This window comes from Choristoneura fumiferana, chromosome 26 (genome assembly GCF_025370935.1).
Source record: "Choristoneura fumiferana chromosome 26, NRCan_CFum_1, whole genome shotgun sequence".
Classification (NCBI taxonomy): Eukaryota; Metazoa; Arthropoda; class Insecta; order Lepidoptera; family Tortricidae; genus Choristoneura; species Choristoneura fumiferana.
Window position 1 is genome coordinate 3,534,443 of NC_133497.1, and position 22,253 is coordinate 3,556,695.

General features: G+C 41.1%; 1 protein-coding gene across 1 annotated transcript; it reads right to left on the reverse strand.

The window, feature by feature from the left end:
* Positions 1–5,026: 5,026 nt before the first annotated feature.
* Positions 5,027–22,225, reverse strand: uex (metal transporter uex). The gene is made up of 12 exons (XM_074108308.1): positions 22,137–22,225; positions 21,648–21,750; positions 20,681–21,007; positions 19,679–19,924; positions 17,051–17,167; positions 13,851–14,022; positions 10,723–10,914; positions 10,115–10,261; positions 9,545–9,685; positions 8,076–8,215; positions 6,626–6,752; positions 5,027–5,404 (listed from the first exon to the last, which is right to left on the reverse strand). The coding sequence occupies exons 1-12, from the start codon at positions 22,223–22,225 to the stop codon at positions 5,115–5,117; spliced, it is 2,091 nt and encodes a 696-aa protein (XP_073964409.1). The 3' UTR covers positions 5,027–5,114.
* Positions 22,226–22,253: the final 28 nt, after the last annotated feature.

Genomic DNA, 22,253 nt, shown 5'->3' on the forward strand with positions numbered 1-22,253 from the left:
TACAATATAAAGTTTTGAGGGGTTTCAACAACTCTTTATTATATATTTTCATCTAAATGCGTCCGTACTCTATTGCACCTGTACAACGACTGACAAACGTCACAACAGTAATAAGTAGTGTGTGACAACGCTCTACGAAGCCGAAATTAGCCGAGTCTTTCCAAAGACCGATGTGCAATCTCCATGGCCGGGTACTGTACCTACATAGACATTGACTCTACATAAGCTTGGGACAAAATGCGAAATGACATCTCACAGTCAAGTTTGATTCTTTTCCAGTATTTTCAAAATCCTAGACAGTTTCTTCAGAACTTGTTCCTCCATGTTAACCAGTTTTCTTTCTAGGAGTTCTTTCTCCGACTCTGGGCTCAAGTCTTGGTTGGAGGAGAGATTGTGTACGGTAAGGAGGGAGGAGTCTGTATGGAAGGTTGTCTTTTTTTTCTTGTGCTCTGAAACGTAGGTAGGGGAAGGAATTAGGGCAGTGTTGCCAATATACAGGCTGTTTTGACCATGGGGTTTTAAATTCAAGGTGCGACTCTACTCACAAAACTAAGGTACTTTTGTGTTATAACTTTACCAAAAAACTTAAATTTGGATCATTTATTGATCCTCAAAGTTTAATTGTTCAATCAGTGTATCGGACATGGCGGTGTTATCGCTGTCTCTTGGGACGGGGGCCTTGGAATATTTTTTGACATTAATTTGACGTCTCTAAGATAAACATTTATCAATTTAGTATTGTATCGCATACATTTAAAATTACATTTAATTTGTATGAAATCAATAAAATTTAATTTATTGAATCAGGCGTTACTTTGCGGAGGTCCATATCAATGAACCAAAATAATTTCCTTGCTCACCCGCGACCTTACGATAGCTAAGCTTATGCAAAATATGCGTGTTCATGCAGTTCCTCCACCTCCACACTGTAAGAACACACACAAATCACACAAACTACACTGACGCGTTTCGATACCTACTTACTTAGGGAGTTACAGTGCCAAAATAAAATATTTGTTAGTCTAACATTTGGTAGCATGGTGTACGGTTGTGTTGCTCTGAAGATGAGCTCTGGTTGAGTTCGAAACGCGTCAATTAGTGTGGTGGTGGTGACAGATGGGTTTGTGTGATTTGTGTGTGTTCTTACAGTCTGGAGGTGGGGGAACTGCATGAACACGCATATCTTGCATAAATTTAGCTAAGGTCGCGGGTGAGCAAAGAAATTCTTTTAGTTCAATGTAAATATAGTCAACAAAAAGTAAACCCACCAAAAAAACTTGTATTAAAAAATAAATTTAAAACTTATTTTTAGAGCTGAGCTAATCTTGTTACCGGAATACAAAGCCGTTGTTAAATACAAGGTGTTAATTAAATAACTGGAAACCTGAAAGTAGTTTGTTCAGAAGGGCTACTACGAAATTCGAAGATCGAAGTTCGTATCGTACCGCCCTCTCACTCTCGTATTAAATAATATAAGGCTCAGCGGAACGGTACGATACTGCAGGATTCGAGAGTAGAATCGATTACACTACAGAGTACTGTATATCGACTCAATATAGGTACAGTCGAGTTCATAAAATTGTGAGCAAAACTTTGATCAAAAAATATCTGAACACGACTCCATTGCTAACGGCGTAGAAGTGTTCAGATATTTTTCATCAAATGCTCACAAGTTTATGAACTCGACTGTACATAAATCATAGTCGAAAGAAAAGAAACAATTTAACGTTTTAGACTATCGCGGCCATTACTAATTTAATGATTTAAATTCGGGTTTGTTCCTTGATTTGAGAGCTCGATATTTCGGCACAGATAGTTCGGTAGTCTGTACCGAAATATCGAGCGTCTTTGAAATCAAGGTACAGTCATCAGCATTAATATCTGCCACAGCGGAACGTGCAAAAATATCTGACACGTCCTTCCGGCCCTAGAAATAGAGTCGTATCAGATATTTATGCACGCTTGTTGTGTCAGATATTGGTGCTGGTGACTGTACGCGGAACAAAACCCGAATTTAAATCATAAAATTAAGAAACAATTTAATAGCAATACCTAAATTATCAACGCTCTTGTTCAAAATGCTCTTGTTCATCCAGAAATGATTTTTCACGCACTCCGCGCAATTATTGGCGTCGACGTTTGGCAAACATTTGCCTTCAGAATTAGTAGCGCTGACGTGCTCGCTCGCGAACGAGGACGTATTGGCCCAACAGTTGGACACATCCTCGCAAACGTAGGCCAAAGACCTCGTCATGACTTCGTGGAAGTCCTCAGAGTTGGCGGACTTGGTGGCGATGTTTGGCAAACATTTGTTTGGATCGTAGTTGTTCAGGGACTTGGTCATGTTTGGCAAATATTTGGAGCCGCTCGCGTTGGCCAAATAGGTCAGGTTCGTGTATTTGTCGTGTTGGATGTCCAACTTTTCTGAAGACGCGTAATTTTGATTAGGACTGACTTGCATTAGTTCTATTATGTTATTTCTTTGAGGATTCTGGAAGGAAATAAATCGTATTCAAACACATCGACATCGTCAACCGAAAGGCATCTACTATACGTTATGCCAATCCAATTTATTAAAAGTGTAAACAAACCGATATCATCAAAATTCTTGTATAAACCCCCACTGGATCGAATCAATAACACATTTATCAATAATTAGTGTCTTTTATCTCTCTCTCGTCTAATCACTTTTTTCACCAAAATTCACTTGATTTCAATATTTAATTTTCATTTGAAAAATCTTCGTCAAAATCTGACGTTATTTCCTGAATGAAACTCGTGTATAATCTCGTGTGAGATGGTAGAAAATTTGACATTTTAAAAATCGATTAATACTCGATTGAATAAGCGATTATTATTTATTTACCTTAAAATTAAAAAATAGTTACTGCTTTTATAATTGAATAAACAGTCTTTGGAATTAAATCAAGTATTGTAAATAATAAAATAGACAAAAATACTTTGATCTATTCAATTAATAAATTAATCGATTTACTGAACAGATTAATTATTTTGCAATAGGTTCTAGGTTGTGGTTGGATAAATGGCGTCTTTGTTTACCCTTTCTATAAATTGGATTGACATAAACCATACGGGACATAGGCCTCTCCCAAAGAATTTACTGTCATTCAGTACAAATGAAAATCGTCCACATGAATTGATTATTTTGAAATCTGATCAAAATGACTACTGTCCAAAGTGAATTTTGTCAAGGGCACAGGCTTCTCATAATGAGGGGGCTTGGCCCGTAGTTCCCACGTGAAACTAGTGCGAATTGGGAACTTCACACACACCATCGAATTACTTCGTATGTTGCCCAGGTTTCCTCACGTTTTCCCTCACTGTAAAGCTCGTGGTAAATTTCGGATGCAGTTTCGCACATGAATTTGGAAAAACTCAAGAGAGGCGAGCCCGGGTTCGAATCCACGGTAAGATTTACACGCGCGAAGTCGCGGGCAAACACTAGCAAATAATAAAACCCCATTGGTATTTTTTGGGGGGCCTTACGGGCCAATGACACTAGATCCTTGCTTCTGTTAACATGTTTTAGTTTTTAAATTTATAGAGGTGCTTTATAAATAGAAAATGGCGGCGTGGAGTCGGGAAAAATCAATTAGGAACTAGGAATGGGCCCGGACAAGACAGAGCCGGACTTTCACTCTAGCTAGCTAATAACCTAACCCACGAAAAGCTGGAAAATCCCCGACATTGTCACTTCAACGGCTGAACCGATTTGAATAAAACATGTCTAAGAACCATCGCTACAGAACCTGCTACAAATAAAAAAAGCACTCAAGTCGGTTCGCCCGTTTAAGAGCTGCGGTACCACAGACAGAGAGACACATAGCGGTCAAACTTATAACACCCCTCTTTTTGCGTCGGGGGTTAAACCCGGCTGCACATCCGAAACTCCCTGGAGCTACCTTATTAGTAATATTAGTTTCCATGCACTCTTCTCTATTGGATACTGTGCTTGCTGAAATTTCTAGTTTCTTCGATATCAGGAATATTGGGTTAGCGCTCGAAGAGTCTGGTGGCTGAAAAAAGGAATGGAATTAGGCATAGGAAGCTAAAGGAAGGTTTGAAGAAAAGATAGGAGTAAGTTTATCTTTTAAATTATTAGTTTTATAGAAAGTACCTGGGCGACCAAGCTCCGCTCGGGCTAAAACTGTTGTTGTTTGGGTGAGCGGTTAGTTCCGAAAGAATGTGACGTCTCTTGACGAAACATAGATGTCGCTAGTGCTGCTGCTTAAGTAGCAAAGTAGAAATAAGCAACCTGAGATATGTATGCATAGGAAAAATTCGTGTCTAGATTCGTGTCCAGCAGTGGTGTAGGGGTTACAGCACGCAGCACGGATTGCTGAGGACCTGGGTTCGATTCCCAGTGCTGGTCTCTTTTTCTGGTTTTTCTGTGCATCCATGTCTCAGTTTGTATTTTCGATATGGTTTCACAGGATACCCTTAAAAGTAACAAATTTGGAGTTGAAATAAAAAATACAAAATGACTCCAAAAAAACAATCATTACTTTGCGTTGTCATTTGCTACGCCTTGATCAGAGGGTCTATTCAATATATCTGCCTATAATCTATATCAAAAACTGTCATTTGATTGTGATTGCGAGTGTCAGAAACGATAGGCAATACGGCCTCCGGTAAAGTCATATCGGTTTAGAGTGCACACCGTCCGGAACGAAGCTGTGCAGTCCATGTTTATGTTCTGAAGACCCCATGGCCGATGGTATTGAGGATGGTGTGATACCGAGTGCGTTACACAACAAGGCCTCTATATGAACTGGTCTTACCTTATCCAGCTCTGTGTCCAGCTGGTCCCTTCCCTGTCCCTTGCTGAGGGCCCCCTGCTCCATCAACGTGGCCCTTTTAGCTGCCAGGTACGGTAACAATGCCTCTGTATATGAACTGGTCTTACCTTATCCAGCTCTGTGTCCAGCTGGTCCCTTCCCTGTCCCTTGCTGAGGGCCCCCTGCTCCATCAACGTGGCCCTTTTAGCTGCCAGGTACGGTAACAATGCCTCTGTATATGAACTGGTCTTACCTTATCCAGCTCTGTGTCCAGCTGGTCCCTTCCCTGTCCCTTGCTGAGGGCCCCCTGCTCCATCAACGTGGCCCTTTTAGCTGCCAGGTACGGTAACAATGCCTCTGTATATGAACTGGTCTTACCTTATCCAGCTCTGTGTCCAGCTGGTCCCTTCCCTGTCCCTTGCTGAGGGCCCCCTGCTCCATCAACGTGGCCCTTTTAGCTGCCAGGTAGAGCGCGCGCTTGACCGTCAGATAGAAGAGCTCTGCCGTCGCCACCACGGAGTAGTCAGGCACGAAGCTGTGTCGGAGCATGCTGTCCATGTTTATGTTCTGAAGGCTACCCATGGCTGAGGGTGTTGGGGATTCCGCTGTTGGAAAGGAGATGGGCTGGTATAGTATCACTTCGTCTAAAAAGCAGCTGGTCTAACAAGCAACTGGACTAAGAAGCAAGTGGTCTAAATTACTACCATACTACTTATACTTAATACCATAGTCTCATAAGAATATTGTATCCACTAACAATACTTTGTCTACTTAGTTATCCGAAAATAAATTATTTTGATTTGATTTGATTTGATTTAAATAGCAACTGGTCCCGACCTGTTTTTTTGACAAAAAAAATTGAAAAAACATAGGTTGGGTTAGGTTAGAGTTGCGTCAAGGCGCGAAGCGCCTCAGCCACGCGGAATAGGAGCTCCGCGAAGTCGACTTTGAGTAAAGAATTTTAGACCACTCACAGTACAGTCAAGGGCAAAGATATCGACACGGCCAAAGTTGCAAAATATGTATACACGACTTTATTTACTTAACATTAAGGCCGTGTATACATATTTTTGCAACTTTGGCCGTGTCGATATCTTTGCCCTTGACTGTACTTAGACCAGTTGCTTTTTAGACGTAATGATACTAAACCCGCGAGGGGCCAGGATGTGTTGCACTTGCGAGGAATGTGTTCATAAACCAATAGAAACGCTTTATTTGCCTATCATAGCATAGCACTGTTTTGGTGGAAACAGCTGAGCGAAGCGAGGCGAGGTGAATAAAGCATTTCTATAGGTTCATGAAAAACACATTCTCTCTCATCTCTGGTTGAAATTGAGTAAGTATCTACATAAATAAAAATTAATCGAAAAATGTGTTGTTAAGCGTAAAACTCGGGAACGGCTTGACCGATTTCGTTAATTCTTTTTTGTTGCGTTTGTTATTATCAAGAGAAGGTTTTTATGAAAGAAAACAACAGCTAGTAATATATACACATATCATGGGACACTTGACACCAATAGACCTGGTCCCAAACTAAGCAAAGCTTGTACTATGGACACTAGGCAACGAATAAACATACTTATATAGATAAATCCATACTTAAATACATATTAATTATTCAAGACCCGAGAAAAAAAATCGTATTATTCATACAAATATCTGCCCCGGCCGGGAATCGAACCCGAGACCTCAAGCTTCGTAGTCAGGTTCTCTAACCATTTGGCCATCCATTGAAACGCAGCTTAAACGCTATTATTTGAATAAAACCGGCATGTTGTTGCGCGTAATAGAAGCTCCGCCCGGCGGAGCTCCTTTGTGGCACGTACCGACGCCGATGTTCTGCGTGAGCGCCTGCACGCCGAAGTAAGTGAACGGGCCGGCCTCGAACACGAGGTTCTCGCGCCCCACCGTCACCTCCACGCGCCCCTCCAGGATCAGCACGAAGTAGTCCACCTTCATAATGACAATATTACCAATAAAACTAGGACATCATTACCACGGGCCGGAATTCTCGGAGCACTTTTGAGTTGTCGTAGGGACTTCTCGTTTATCGACTTTCGATATCATATTTTATAGTATTTTATGCAACTGTATCGTAATAGGGGTATTTAAAACACGAGTGTGGGTTTATGAAACGAGGCGTAGCCGAGTTTCATAATAGGGTCACATGACCATAACAGGGTCACCATTGAGAATGACCTGCATTAACGAGAACTAGGCAGGTATGTCTGCCCCACGAGCTGCGCCCGCGACGACCTGCTGCTGATCGTAATGACCATTACGATACAGCCGTGTTTATACTCGTAATAGAATCCAATGGCGTAATGTTGGTCATTACCTATGGTTTTTGAACGCATAATTCAGGATTTACTATATGGGTGTAGATAAACATATTTTTGCAGGTGGTAGGACCTTGTGCAAGGTCCGCCCGGATTGCTACCACCATCTTGCTCGCTAATCCTGCCGTGAAGCAGCAGTGCTTACACTATTGTGTTTCGGCGTGGAGAGTAAGACAGCCGGTGGAATTACTGGCACTTGAGGTATCCCATCTTAGGCCTCTAGGTTGGCAACGCATCTGCAATCCCCCTGGTGTTGCTGGTGTCTATGGCCGGTGGTGATCTCTTACCATCAGGAGACCCACTTGCTCGTTTTCCATCCAGTCAAATAAAAAATAACCTGTATATCGATAAAAAATATAATATTTAAAATATGATTACAAGTAGAAGTAAACAACAGGCAGTCTTATCGCGAATGAGCGATCTCTTCGAGATAACCTTTGGATACCAACTTTTTGAAATTTTAAATAATATTTATAATTCTGATACAAACTTTTTTGCCGACTGTACTTTTCGCCCCTGATTAGCAAAGTACTCGTCAAGACGAATCAACTAGCCTTGGCCGCCTAGCAACGCCAAAAAACGCCTAGCAACCACAAAAAACAGATTTCAAACACGTTTCTTGTATGACGCCCTTTAATTATTTACTTTATTTTAATTTTAGTGTCTAAAATGTGTGAAAATTTCAAGCGTCTAGCTATTACGGCTCAAGACATAGAGCCCTGTGACAGACGGACGGACAGATAAGCGGAGTCTCAGTAATAGGATCCCGTTGGTACCCTTTGGGTACAGAACCCTAAGAGACCCCCCACACTAGCGCTAGCGCTGGCCGGCCGCCGATGCCGGGATTACGCAACGCTGGCACACCGACGACTCTCGAAAGACACTAGTGTGGGGGGACTCTAAAAATGAGGTGTTGCAAGTAAAAGAGATAACTCACCGGCTTCCCTTGCTGGTACACATAGATGCTGGGGTCTTTTTTGCTCTTCCCTTTAACCTTTATGTGATGGATGACGTCCTGCCTCAGCAGACGACGGAGCACAGTCTCCGACACTATCTCTGGACGGAAGGCGTCCACACCTGCAATTGACAAGAATTCATATTTCTAAGACTATACTCGTAATTTGATTCGTTCTCTGTATTCAGTTAGGAAAGAGAAAGACGCTGATATTTTTAAAATTTCGCTACGATTATTAGTTAATTTATTACAATTATTTTAAAACGTGCTTATTCTAAAAGGGCATAACTCCAAAACTACCACACAATAGATTCGTTACTTTTGTCTAGTCTCTATTAAAAAAAAAGATCATGTAAATCTGACGTACGTTGTCAAAATTATGACAGCTCCGTTTTCTGGTGAAAAAGGCAAAGGAAACATATCTACCCTGCGGTAGTTTTGGCAAATTCGGATGTATTTTAAATTATTTGTATTTTTTTAAATATGGAGAAATAAATTATAATAAATATTTTTCCCATGTTCAGGAGTCAAAACTCTTTCGATTCCTGTAGTAATTTACAGGTGTTAAAAAAATGAAAACTTGTCAATGAGCCCGCAATCGTCCATTTTTGGGCAAGGGCTTCAATTACAAACCAAAATCGTGGCGCGGTTTCATCCATAGCTTGTCAGGATTGTCATTTGTCATTCAATTTGTTCGAAACTGGGAATTCGTGACGTAACGTCTAAGTAAAAAGTGTACCAAGACCTGATGTCACACGAAATTTCAAACCAATAAATGTTATTTCTCTGACTGTACAGAGAGTTAATGCCGCCGGTGTGCTGGGGTCTTTGCCGCAGGAGGGCCTCTCAGATGGTGTTTTCTTTTTATAGTTAGGTATATTTATGTAATTTTTATTTATTTTCTTTCCTATCATATTGTTGTATCTTGTGTTGTGTTTTTAAGTATGTGTCTATTCATTTAATGTTATTTTCTTATTATAATTAAATGTTAAATACCTATCCAATTAAAAGTTACACTCATTTATAAACGTTAGATACTCATTCGTTAACAAAGGTCGACAATCGGCTGTCCGCAGCTGGAAAATTCGAGAACATTCCAGAACTTTCTAGAGCATCGTGGAACGTTTGATACTCACTTGATAATGCAGACGATCGTCGCTTGTCTCACTCGGCTGTCTAAAGTAGAAACGTTCGAGAACATTCTAGAACGTTCTAGAGCATTGTGAAACGTTTGATACTCACTCGATAAAGGAGACGATCGTCGCTTGTCTCAATCGGTACTCCGAAGCTGAAACGTTCGAGAACATTCCAGAACGTTCTAGAGCATCGTGCAACGTTTGATACTCACTCGATAACGGAGACGATCGTCGCTTGTCTCCGGCTTTCCGAAGCTGGAACATTCGCGAACATTCCAGAGCGTTCTGGAACATCGTGGAACGTGTTATACTCACTCGAGTTAAGGTACTGGAAAGTGGCAAGCGTGAGCTGTGGCGATATATGCGTCCGCTGGTTCTCGTGCCGCTCGGCGAACGCGGCGAAGTCCTGCAGCTTGTTCGTGGGCTTGTTGCGGCGACGTTTCGTCCTGTTGTCCACTGTTGGACAGAAACAATACGTAATCACAACGCTTAAGATTGGTTTTTGGAGTCTTTTTGTATTTTTTATTTCAACTCCAAACTTTGTTACTTTTACGGTCATCCCGTAAAATCCATATCGAAAATACAGACTCAGAGATCGAACCCAGGTCCTCAGTATTTCGTGCTGCGTGCTATACCGCTACACCACCACTGGACAGGAGTACAGACACAAGTTTTCCAGTGTCACTGCTTAAGTGACTAAATAAGAAACAAACAAGCTGAGATATGTGGTGCATAGGAGAAACTTGTGTCTGTACTCCTGTCCAGTGGTGGTGTGGCCCATACAATATAAATACCTAACAAAATAAATTCTCGTCTTTTTTTCACAGACGGATATAATTTTTACTAAAACGGTCCACCCTTGGAACTATTAGCACTAGAACTTACTGAAAACGTCAGTTTCGTCCACAATCTCGGCCTGGATCATCTCCTCGATGACGTCCTCTAACGTGACCAGACCGATGGTCTCGTAGAAGGGATCACCCTCGCCCTCGTTGTTGATGCGATGGACGAACGCCATGTGGCCTTTGTGACCTTAAAAAAAACATTTACAGAAGAGTTCTTCATTGTGTGTGTGTGTGTGTGTATAAGTGTTTTTAACAAACACACACACCTCTACCTCTCTCTTTGTTAACACCCTCATAAAATTTGGTATGTAGATTGCTGGACCTCTGGAATGACACATGGAGTATATTACCACGGGATAGGGATAAAATCTTGCAACCGCAACCGCTGGGCTTGGCGTCATAAAATTTTGCATGGCTATTTTTAATGCAAAGTCAATGATAAAACCACGATGTAAAACGGCTGGACGGATTTGGCTTGACATAGAGTACTTTTTTATTGATATTCCCACGGGATAGAGATAAAATCTCGTAATCACAAGTCAACTGCCAGATCTATCTTAAGTCTAGTTTTATAATAAATCAGTATTTACGAAGGATGGCTGGGAAACGGTTCTAAGCAGTGGTAGGTAGTATCAGTAAATCACTTACCATCTTTGAACTGCTTGAACATGACATCCAGAGTGACGTCCTCAAAGACAAAGTTACACGAATTCTGGTAGTACTGCGCGAGAGTGCGCAGCGGCGTGTTGTCGTCGGGGTCAACGAACGCAAGGTCCTTGATGAACAGGACCGTCACTATGTTGCCGCGGCTGCCTTCGTACACCGGGATGCGGGAATAGCCTGGGGGAGAACATAACGTATATGTCTAGTCAGTCATGCGAATAATAATCCTAATATCTTCATTGGTTGACTTAACGCATGCATACGACACTGTGTGACATCAAGGATTGCTGTATAAACTCCTAAAAGCTGTTCTATCTCCAAGAGTATTCAGATTGATAGAAGATGCTCTCACAAATATACCATTCCAAGTCCATCTGGGCCATCAGTCTAGCATAATAAGAATTTTGAATAATGGCTTGCCCCAGGGTGTTGTTCTTGCTCCCATGCTATTCATCCTCTAGATTTAGGTTACCAGCCATGCCGTGACAAAAGTTTGGCTATGGTGATGATCTTGCTTCAGTAATTTAGGATAAAATAAAGAAAGTCAAAGTCAAAATATCTTTATTCAATTTAGGCTATAACAAGCACTTATGAATGTCAAAAAAAATCTACCACCGGTTCGGAAAAACCTCTGTTGAGAAGAATCCGGCAAAAAACTCAACGAGGTATATTTTTTTTAAACAGATTTACAACAGAGAACAACTGAAATATTTTTTGGAGAGGGAGACGAATATTTCCAGCACTAGCGCATAAGCCCGAATGCGAGGCAAACAGAAGTGTTCTGTTTCCACCTTTCTAACCAACTGGCGAACAAATAACTGAAAGTAAGATTTAGAGGCAAGATCTTACGTCTTAATTTCATTTCGATATACAATACAATACAAAGATTCTTTATTGTACACCAGAAATAGTAAGCGATACTGAAAACAGATACACAGAGAGAAAATTACAAGGTAAGCAATAGGCGGCCTTATCGCTTAAGAGCGATCTCTTCCAGGCAATATACCATGAGACAGCGATAAAACCGCCATTTCCGATACATTGATTTAACGATTTAGTTTAGTTTTAACATTGAGAATCAGTAAATTATCTAAATTAAAGTTATGTAGAAGCCGTGGTGGCCTAGTGGTTGGACCTATCGCATCTCAAGCAGAGGGTCGCGGGTTCAAGCCCCAGCTCGCACCTCTGAGTTATTCGAAATTCATGTGCGGAATTACATTTGAAATTTACCACGAGCTTTACGGTGAAGGAAAACATCGTGAAGAAACCTACACAACCTGCGAAGCAATTCAATGGTGCGTGTGAAGTTCCCAATCCGCACTGGGCCCGCGTGGGAACTATGGCCCAAGCCCTCTTGTTCTGAGAGGCCTGTGCCCAGTAGTGGGGCGTATATAGGCTGGGATGGATGGATGGAAATGTATGTAAAAATGTTACAAAACAAAGGTAGCCCAGTTATACGGGTAGAATCGAACCTTGCATTTTAAGCCAATGGCATCTTCTATACATCTTTGTGCTGTTAACAACGAGGTCGGTTTATACCACAGAGTACATATATAACAGAGACACCACCTAGTACAAGCAAATGGTATCACCCTAATACTGGCTATTCAACTGGCTATTTTTCTTTCCTTCGATTTTCCAATAGATGGCACCAGTGACAACACAAATAACACGATACGTATTGCCATCTAGTGAGACACTAAGGATACGGTACACTGACAACAACCGACAAGCTCACCAACTGAGCCTAGACGACTAGAGATACGCATGATGTCTCTGTCTTATTTACGTCAATAGAAGAGAATGGCATGTTTCTCTCAAATAGTTTCGACGAATGTGAGCAAGCGCGGGGCAAGCCCAGCAAGCGCATTCCGGTTATTCGCCATCTAGCGTCACAATTGCAAAACACTACGAAAGCCTCATAGCTGAAATGTAGCCACATGTAGCCTATAGTTTCGTATTCTCAATTTATTATTTTTATGGTGTTTCTTATCTTCAAATTAAGGAGTTGAATTAAGGTTGATGTGAAGTTGTGTTTATAAAATATGCTAGTCTTTATTTTAATCTTAATATTTCTACTTAATTCGGCTTATTCACATTTTATAATTTACAAATGTTAATAATAGTGCCATCTATTGCTGTTTTTTTGTATTAAATATAGCTTGTAGGGATTGGTAGGCCATGGTTTATACATATATGTGACGCACCGGCCGTGTACATATTTGTCCTTGATAAGCCATGTCTAAGGCGTTGGCGCGTCTATTTGCATAACTACCCCGCCGAAGATTGATTGTCCAGCTTGAAGGCCAAATAAGCTATAAAAGGGGAAGTATGGAGGACATAGCGAAGTGTACGACGACGGCAGAATTGATCGTAATAATATGAGAAATGGAAATGTCGTGCGAATTAAAAATATGACATTACTAGCTGTTGCCCGAGACTCCGTCCGCGAAGAATTCGGTTTTCACTATCCCCGTTCACCATGCAAGCGGATGTTAGGTGTCAGATATGATGTAGGATTTTATGAGGTACAAATCCACTAAAAGTTAGGAGTTGTGACAGTTTTAACCCTTAATACTGTTCCCCTTAATTCGTGTCGTCACAGCCTAGTGTGTATATATATGTCTTTATTTTATGTGTTTAGTTTTAATGGGTCCCACTGAAAAACAGCGTTGTGGCTTGCCGCAACATTATGCTGAGTTATCTCTCTCTCCCTCTCCCTCTCCTCTCCCTCTCCCTCTAGCCTCATGGTCACAGAAAAACTAAAAACAAAAATTACTGATTGAAGTAATGTTACTTTTTTAACGTGATAACAATGTGAATTGGGTGACGTTAACAAGCCCTACTATTGCAAAGAAAATTTACCGATATCAAACACGTTAATTGGGTAACGTCGCCATAATGTTAATTTATCAAGTAACGTTATAATCGCTACAATGTATTTTTACGATTTCACCGTTACGTAACGTTACTTATAATGTGAATTTGGTAACGTTAACAAGCCCTGGTATAAATTGCAAACATTCCAAGCCAGTGTATCACCAATGTCTCCCGAGTTACGGCCCAGAATAACACCACTTAAAAGTTGATTGACCCGTAAAATTCAAACTCACCAGACTTCACAATCTCGCTCATGGTCTCAAAGTCCAGCACAGATGTTATTGGCAGCATGAACACATCCTCCAGCTTTGTCATGACCTCAGTAACCTTCTTCTTGCGAAGCTCCAGAGCACCCGATATTATGTTCACCTCGTCTTTGTCCAGGTCATTCACGTCTGTTGTAACCTGCAAGTACTGGGGAATGGCTAAAGGAATTTAAGAACAGCTATATTATCAAATTAAAGATTGGCTTTTGGAGTCTTTTTGTATTTTTTGTTTCAACTCCAAATTTTGTTACTTTTACGGTCATCCCGTAAAATCCATATCGAAAATACAAACTGAAGCATAGCTGAACCAGAAAAAGAGACCAGCGCAATCGAACCCAGGTCCTCAGCATTCCGTGCTGCGTGCCATACCCCTACACTACCACGCGGTACCATACGGCACCAAGCGGTATGGCACGCAGCACGGAATGCTGAGGACCTGGGTAAGGTAAGGTAAGGTAAGTTAGGTAAGATAAGGAGTAAGATTAGTTAGTAATGTATTTTCTTAATTTAACATGTTGTATGTTACTATCCCTATATTTAAGTACAGCCAAAGGCATAAATATCTATACGTTTCCAACGCGTGCCATTTATGCCCTCCTTTTTGTATATTTGACTGACATTGTACTCATATTTATGGCCATGTAAACGTATATATATATTTTGATCCTTCAAACGCTCACATATTTCTGACCGAGTTATCGTACAGATGGATATGACTCCACGACTGTATACGGTACTATTCAATGGAAAAAATCAATTGTGTAAACAAATGTGGTGACTGACATTGACACTTGACTGACGACTGGCTGACTGACTGACTGACGTTGGCTCTAGTGATGTGAAAGCTCTTTAAGATACTTCAATCAGCAGTAAATAATAATTTGAATTTACTCATATTTCATTATTTAATGTTTTTCCCTAAGTTTAATTTTTAAAAATGGCGAATCACGTATTCTCTTAGTCCTGTTCAAGAGTCATTCACAATGTTTCCATGTCCCTTTTAACTTAAAATGTTTAATAGCACTTTCACGAAGTTTTAGAATTATATCTTCAAATATATATACCTAACGTTTTTTCCATACAAACGTACACTCCCCTTTTTAAAATGGTGAAACATGTATATCCACTTATATTTTTTGACGTATATTTTCCCAAGGTTTATGATGGAGTATTTTAGAATTGAAAGGGTCAGTTAAAATATGAATTAATTTAGATTTTTTTTGCTGCTTAAGTAGCGTAGTAGAAAAAGGCAACCTGAGATATGTGTGCATAGGAGAAATTTGTATCTTGACTCCTGTCCAACGGTGGTGTAGGGGTTATAGTACGCAGTACGGATTGCTGAGGACCTAGGTTCGATTCCCAGCGCTGGTCTCTTTTTCTGGTTTTTCTGTGCATCCATGTCTCAGTTTGTATTTTCGATATAATTTAGAAGAGGCATTTTTAAATTTACACAAGACAGGGAAATGAGAGTAGACACAGGAAGTGATTCAAAATGATTTTTTGGTCCAACAATGGACTCCACAGTAAATATGATACTAGTAAATAGAATCTACATAATTCTACTATAATACTCTTTTATCGTCCAACTAGTGTTTACTTGCGGCTTCGCACACGTAAATCATTAGGTCCAGCAGCTGAAATACCGGGATTTTTAAAAATTGCCGTGGGAATTCCCGCAAATTAAATCGTTGTTTTCATTGTCATTACATTAAAAACAATCATGGTCAAATTTCATGACTCTAAGCCCAGCGGTTATTAGTTCGAAATTTTATCCCTATCTCGTGGGAATATCGAAATAAAAAGTAGGCTATGTTTTATTCCAGATGTCAAACTATCTACATATCAATTTTCATGACTCTAAGCTGAGCGGTTGTTATTTCAAGATTTTATCCCTATCCTATGGGAATATCGGATAAAAATTATCCTATGTTGTAATCCAGGTTATCTAACTTTTCGCCAAATTTCATCCAAATCCGTCCAGCCGTTTCAGCGTGAAGAAGTAACAAACATATTCACTCACTCACTCACTAACTTTCAAATTTATAATATTAGTAGGATTAGTAGGATATAGTAGGAAGTAGGATAGTAGGATAGGATTAGAAACCTTCATTAAATAGTGTAACGTAACACAAATAATTAATATCTATGAGTAAATTAATTTGCAGAGCCAGCATAATTATCGGTAGATAAGTTGGTTCAGTCAAATAATTAATTTTGTTGGTACAGCACTAAATTCCAGAGACTAGACCGACCATAGACCAACTTCGGTGAGGAAAAAATTATCATGTCAATTTGACAAATATAACGGATTTTCATCTTCCAATTAATTCTATAAATATAACATATTTACACGATTATTTAATGATAAAATGATTGTTAAAAACAGTGGTGAGCTCATTGAGATGTGAATATGATCGGGATTTGGCGTTCAAATGTAAGCAACTACGGAGTAATCGTGAAAAAAATGCTTTGTTTACACAATTGCATTTTTCCATTGAATAGTACTTTAGATATTTCTTGGCGCTTTGGAAACGTATAGATATTTATGCCCTTGACTGTACTGTACACTATGGAATTTTTAGGTTAGATTTTTTATTATTACTATCAAATAGATTTGATAGAACAGAAACCGTGGTGGCCTAGTTGTTTGACCTAATGGCCTCTCAAGCAGAGGGTCGTGGGTTCAAACCCTATCACACCACGGAGTATTTCGAAAATTCATGTGCGCATGCGAAATTACATGTGAAATTTAGCACGAGATTTACGGTGAAGGAAAACGTCGTGAGAAAATGCACAAACCTGCGAAGCGATTCAATGGTGAGAGTGAAGTACCCAATCCGCACTGGGCCGGCGTGGGAACTACAGCCCAAGCCCTCTCTTTCCGGGAGGAGGCCTGTGCCCAGCAGTGGGACGTATATAGGCTGGGACTAGCTTGTGCCCACGGCTTCACCCGTGTGGAATTCGGTTATCGCGCGCTGTTCCCTCGGGAACTGTGCATTTTTCCGGGATAAAAAGTAGCCTATGTCACTCTCTGGCCAATAAACTATCTCTATGCCAAAAATCACGTCGATCCATCTCCTCTGTTTCGACGTGAAAGACTGACAAACATACAAACACACACACTTTCGCATTTACAATATTAGTATATGGATGATGATAGGACCGACCTTGACGAGCTCCTTCAGCCGTTCCCGGTTGTAGACGTTGCCAATTTCCTCTCCCAGGAAGTAATCCAGGAGTTTGCTGACCGGGTACGCCATTGGTGCCGTTAGCGCCATAACACCCTGGGAATGCAACCGTAGATATACTGCCGTGCCACGACAAAAGTGTTTTTAACCGACTTCAAAACAATACAAAGAGGTAATGCGGCCTAAATGCGGGGTAAAAAGCCGTGGTGGCCTAGTGGTTTGACCTATCGCCTCTCAAACAGAGGGTCGTGGGTTCAAACCCCGGCTCGCACCTCTGAGTTTTTCGAAATTCATGTGCGGAATTCATCATCATCCCAGCCTATATACGTCCCACTGCTGGGCACAGGCCTCCTCTCAGAACAAGAGGGCTTGGCCATAGTTCCCACGCGGGCCCAGTGCGGATTGGGAACTTCACACACACCATTGAATTGCTTATTTGAAATTTACCACGAGCTTTGCGGTGAAGGAAAACATCGTGAGGAAACCTGCACAAACGTGCGAAGCAATTTCAATGGTGCGTGTGAAGTTCCCAATCCGCACTGGCCCGCGTGGGAACTATGGCCCAAGCCCTCTTGTTCTGAGAGGACCTGTACCCAGCAGTGGGACGTATATAGGCTGGGATGATGATGATGATGATGATGATGATGATGCGGCCTGCGTTCTGGGGTCCATGCCAGTGACGTCTCTTGACGACGTATTTGCCTTATAAAATAATGCTACCTAGGTATTAAGTTAGTTTATAATTGAATTAATAATAGTTTAAATCTGTTTTAAAGTATGTAATACAGACAGTGCTTTGTTATAGCCTAAATTGAATAATTCGGTTGTGTTTTTCTCAGAACTTCGTCATTTATGAACCGATCTGAAAAACATTTTTTTGCCTTCGTATAGGAATGTCTTCAATTAGGTCCCATAAGCACCAAATCAGGATCTGATGATTGGATCCTAAGGAAATTGAGGGAACTCTTCAAATGTTGTAGGGATATTTAGTTGTAACTCGTGGCATTTGCTCTTGAAAATCATCATTTGGTAAAGTGGAACTGATGATGAAGACCACAGTTGACCATCGGAGTTACTACTCAATTACAAGTATTTCACGGGTGGAATTTTAATTACTTTGACACAGTTGCTAAGCAATTTATGCTCCTCGTAATGCATATGGTAAAACGGGTGGTGAAGCACCAGAACTCCTCAATAATGAACGTCTCTGCATCGGAAAAAGCAATCTTTCGTAAAAGGTGACGAACAGTTGATATTAAACTATTGTATCTTCGATAATTTACACTAAAAAGCGTGAAAAAAAAATTATAACAAAAAATTTAACCGATTTCAAAAAACCATGAAAATATTTTTCTACCAGTCTGAATTCGGTCGGTCCCTCAGCACGAGCCAGCAGGAGTGATTAAAGCCCAATTATAAAGTGCGTAGGTGAGGTAGATGACTATAGGTCCACTCCTGCTGGCTCGTGCTGAGGCACCGACCGACTTCAGACTGGTAGAAAATTATTTTCATGGTTTTTTGTATGGTCTGTCCCACAATTCGAGATACTAAAATGACGTTTCATGTGTTATCTGTTTTTTGCGTCTCATAAATAGTGATGTGCCGCAACCGGTTATCACCGAAATATTTTGTAGGTGCCTATGTATGTATGTCGTAAAATATTAAGTTATGAACGGATCCGTGATGTACTAAAATGTAGGGCACTTAGGACATTCTAGAAAAGGTCGACTTTTTATAGATAAATAAATAAATATCACGGGACAATTCACACCATTTGACCTAGTCCCAAAGTAAGCTTCGCAAAGCTTGTGTTATGGGTACTAAGCAACGGATAAATATAATTATATGGATAGATACATACTTAATACATATTAAACACCAAGACCGAGAACAAACATTCGTATTTTTCATACAAATATCTGCCCCGACACGGGAATCGAACCCGGGACCTCAAGCTTCGTGGTCAGGTTCTCTAACCACTAGGCCATCTGGTCGTCCAATAGATGTTGATGTTTAAGTTTCAATTTCATTCTAAGTAAGTTTTACATTAACTAAATAATATAAGAATACGCTTATCTCATTTAATACGCGAGTGAAAGGGACGGTGCCATACGAACTTCGTTTTTCTAGTTTGTAGTAGCCCCTCTGTATTATTTTTTACGTTGGCACTAAGTTGATGAACACTGTATTTTTACCTGTTGCTTAGATTTTATCACTTTATCGTAAAAATGCATTTATATTTCCAAAATGGAAAGTAGAATATTGAATGTTATAATTTTTTTTTTATAAGTATATAAGTATTCTATCACTAGTAGCGGCTAGCGGCCAGTGGCGCAGCCCCGCCTCACTGCACCCCGTTGGTTTATTTGAAAAGAGTCCGCTACACATCGTCGCCACGTATCTTATCTTCACACCACTCAGCTGCCTCGCACATCTCTGGTGAAAACGCAGCCTAAAGGAGAGGCCACACCGCTACTTAACGCATTCACTGCCACCTGACTTCCACAGATGCCACCGACGCACATGTGCGTTCAAAATGTATGAATAATTATGACAGCGGTGCCGGGCCAGCTAATGGAAAAACGCCTATGCAATATCATCACTCACCTTCGTTATTACAATGCTCTTAGCGCCAACCATCAGCCCATGTCGCGAGCATATCGCCTGCGGGGTTATTTCTCCAAGCAGCACGATGGCCAGCGTGGAGAATATAACAGCGAACAGGCCGGAGGTGAGCTCGTCGAGAAGAATGGTGAAGGTCGAGTTGACGGCCACGTTGCCGAGGAGTATGGAGCAGAGGAGATAGTTGCCGTGGTCCCGGACCGGCATTATGGCCCGGGCGTATTTCCTTTCCTGTTTTTGTGAAATAATAGTAGATTATTGTCGTGGCATCGAAGCAGACAATTGCTGGCTGAGTATGAGTATTAAACGGACGAGCTTGCCAATCCGTTTAACTAAGACGAAGCGAGCAATTGCTATTCCAGCCGAGACTGATATAAAGCTGTTCTCAAAAACCGGCCAAGAGCGTGTCGGACACGCCCAAAATAGGGTTCCGTAGCGACCCTCGATTTTAATGAAAATTTGCACTTTCAAGTTGAATATTTCGCAAAAAAATCAATGAATCGAAAAATCGTCTTAGCAAACCTCTAATGGTTTTAAAAGAACTATCCAACAATACCCCACACTAAAGAGTAGGATGAGAAAAAAAAAAACATCCCCACTTTACGTCTATGGTATCTAAGAAAAAAATATTTTTTGTTTTTTTACTGTACCATTTTGTCGGCATAGTTTACATATATATCCGTGCAAAATTAATCCTGCCGTGAAGCAACAGTGCTTGCACTGTTGAGTTTCGGCGTCGAGAGTAAGACAGCCGGCGAAATTACTGGCACTTGAGGTATCCCATCTTAGGCCTCTAGGTTGGCAACGCATCTGCAATCCCCCTGGTGTTGCAGGTGTCTATGGGCGGTGGTGTTCTCTTACCCTCAGAAGACCCACTCGAATCCAGTCGAATAAAAAAAAATGCCAACGTGTAAATACGATAAACATAGTACCAAGAAGATTACAGCTATGGTCAGATACGGTGTAATATACAACGTCTATTCTCACCTGATCAGTTCCAGTATTAGATATAATCTTCAACTCCGTCCGATCCAAGGACATCAGCCCCAAATTCAACCCAGAAAACAGGGCCGAGAACATCAGACAGATCAATATGAGGGTCATAGTCGCCCATAGAGGCAGCATCTTATGGTGGGTAGCAATGATCTTCCAATTCTCCGTCCCTTGGTGACGGTGCTTCTCTTCATCCTTGGACGGATCTATGACTCCTGGGGGCAGGTTCTTTGCGCATATGTATATCTTCGTGTCTTGGATCGGTTGGGGGGCGGTGACCTCGAACAAGGCTGAGGTGGGGGTTACGGAGTCTGGTACAACCTACAACACAATAGGACTAGAATGTTAAAGTCGATTCCTTAGGGCCTACCTATGGCAGCTGGCGTGGACGCACGGTGCGGGCGCACAAACTTTACCACCAGTTTTACGGTGAAGGAGCGGGTGCCCCTTATTTCGCATAACATTAATTGTCCTAATATGAATTCGCATAACAAACTGTGCATAACAGCGAACTTGCATAATTATAAAGAACAATTGCAAAAGGCATGATGATGTATGAGCATTTACTAGGCAAGCGTGCTCCATCGTAGGCCTCATCCTCGCTTTCCATCAGGCGTGATTGTGGCCAAACGCAAGCCTATACTGTATAAAAAAAAGGACAATTAATTTTATGCGAATTAATATAGACCCTGAAGGAATTCAATGATGTGTGAACTTCCCAGTCCGCAATGGGCACGCGCGGGAACTACAACCCAAGTGCTCTCGTTCTGCGAGGCCTGTGCCCAGCAGTGAGACGTATACGAGTATTATAGTGAAACAGATGCAAAAAAAGAAATAACTCACGTCTTAAATCAAGTTTAACTCGATATGTTTCGGGCTCGAAGCCTTTTAAACACGCATATTATCCAGATTGGAGTTATCCGGTACGTGATCGGATGATGATGATGATGATTCCACTTACCAAATATTCCCCTGGCACGAGGAACTTGCAGGGCTTGTCATAGCCCAGGGCCGCTTCCGTGAACGCGATCACGGTCCTTTTCGTGAACCCCTGCCCGAAGAGCCTGTTGGGATTAACATACGTGTTATTTGATGACCGGACAGCCCAGATTTTCCAAGCTTTTATTAGTTTCACCTGTCCCGTTGTCTGTCTGTCTGTAATCAAATCTTGCAAGTTCAAATTCGACCAACTTCCAGTGGTTGGATTGGACATGAAATTGTATACTTATGTAAATTGCGTGACAATACAATAATCTGGTAGTGACATCCTGGTAGTCCAGCCAGGAACGTCTTCACAGGACGGAACTCTTCAACGGTTAATGGCATCGACTTGAAATTTGGCATGCAAAATGTAGTTTGGGTGACATTACAAGTACAGTCATCAAAAAAAAGCTTGTATTAAAAAATGTTTTTTTTACCAAAAACTAATTTAATAAGTAACTCAACAGACGTTAGCACGGCAACCAGCTTCACTAAAAAGTGCGTGACATTCGACCCCACTACGTGTGGGGAACTATGGCCCTTGGCTTGCCTCCTCATTCTGAGGAGCTCTGTGCCGATAAATACT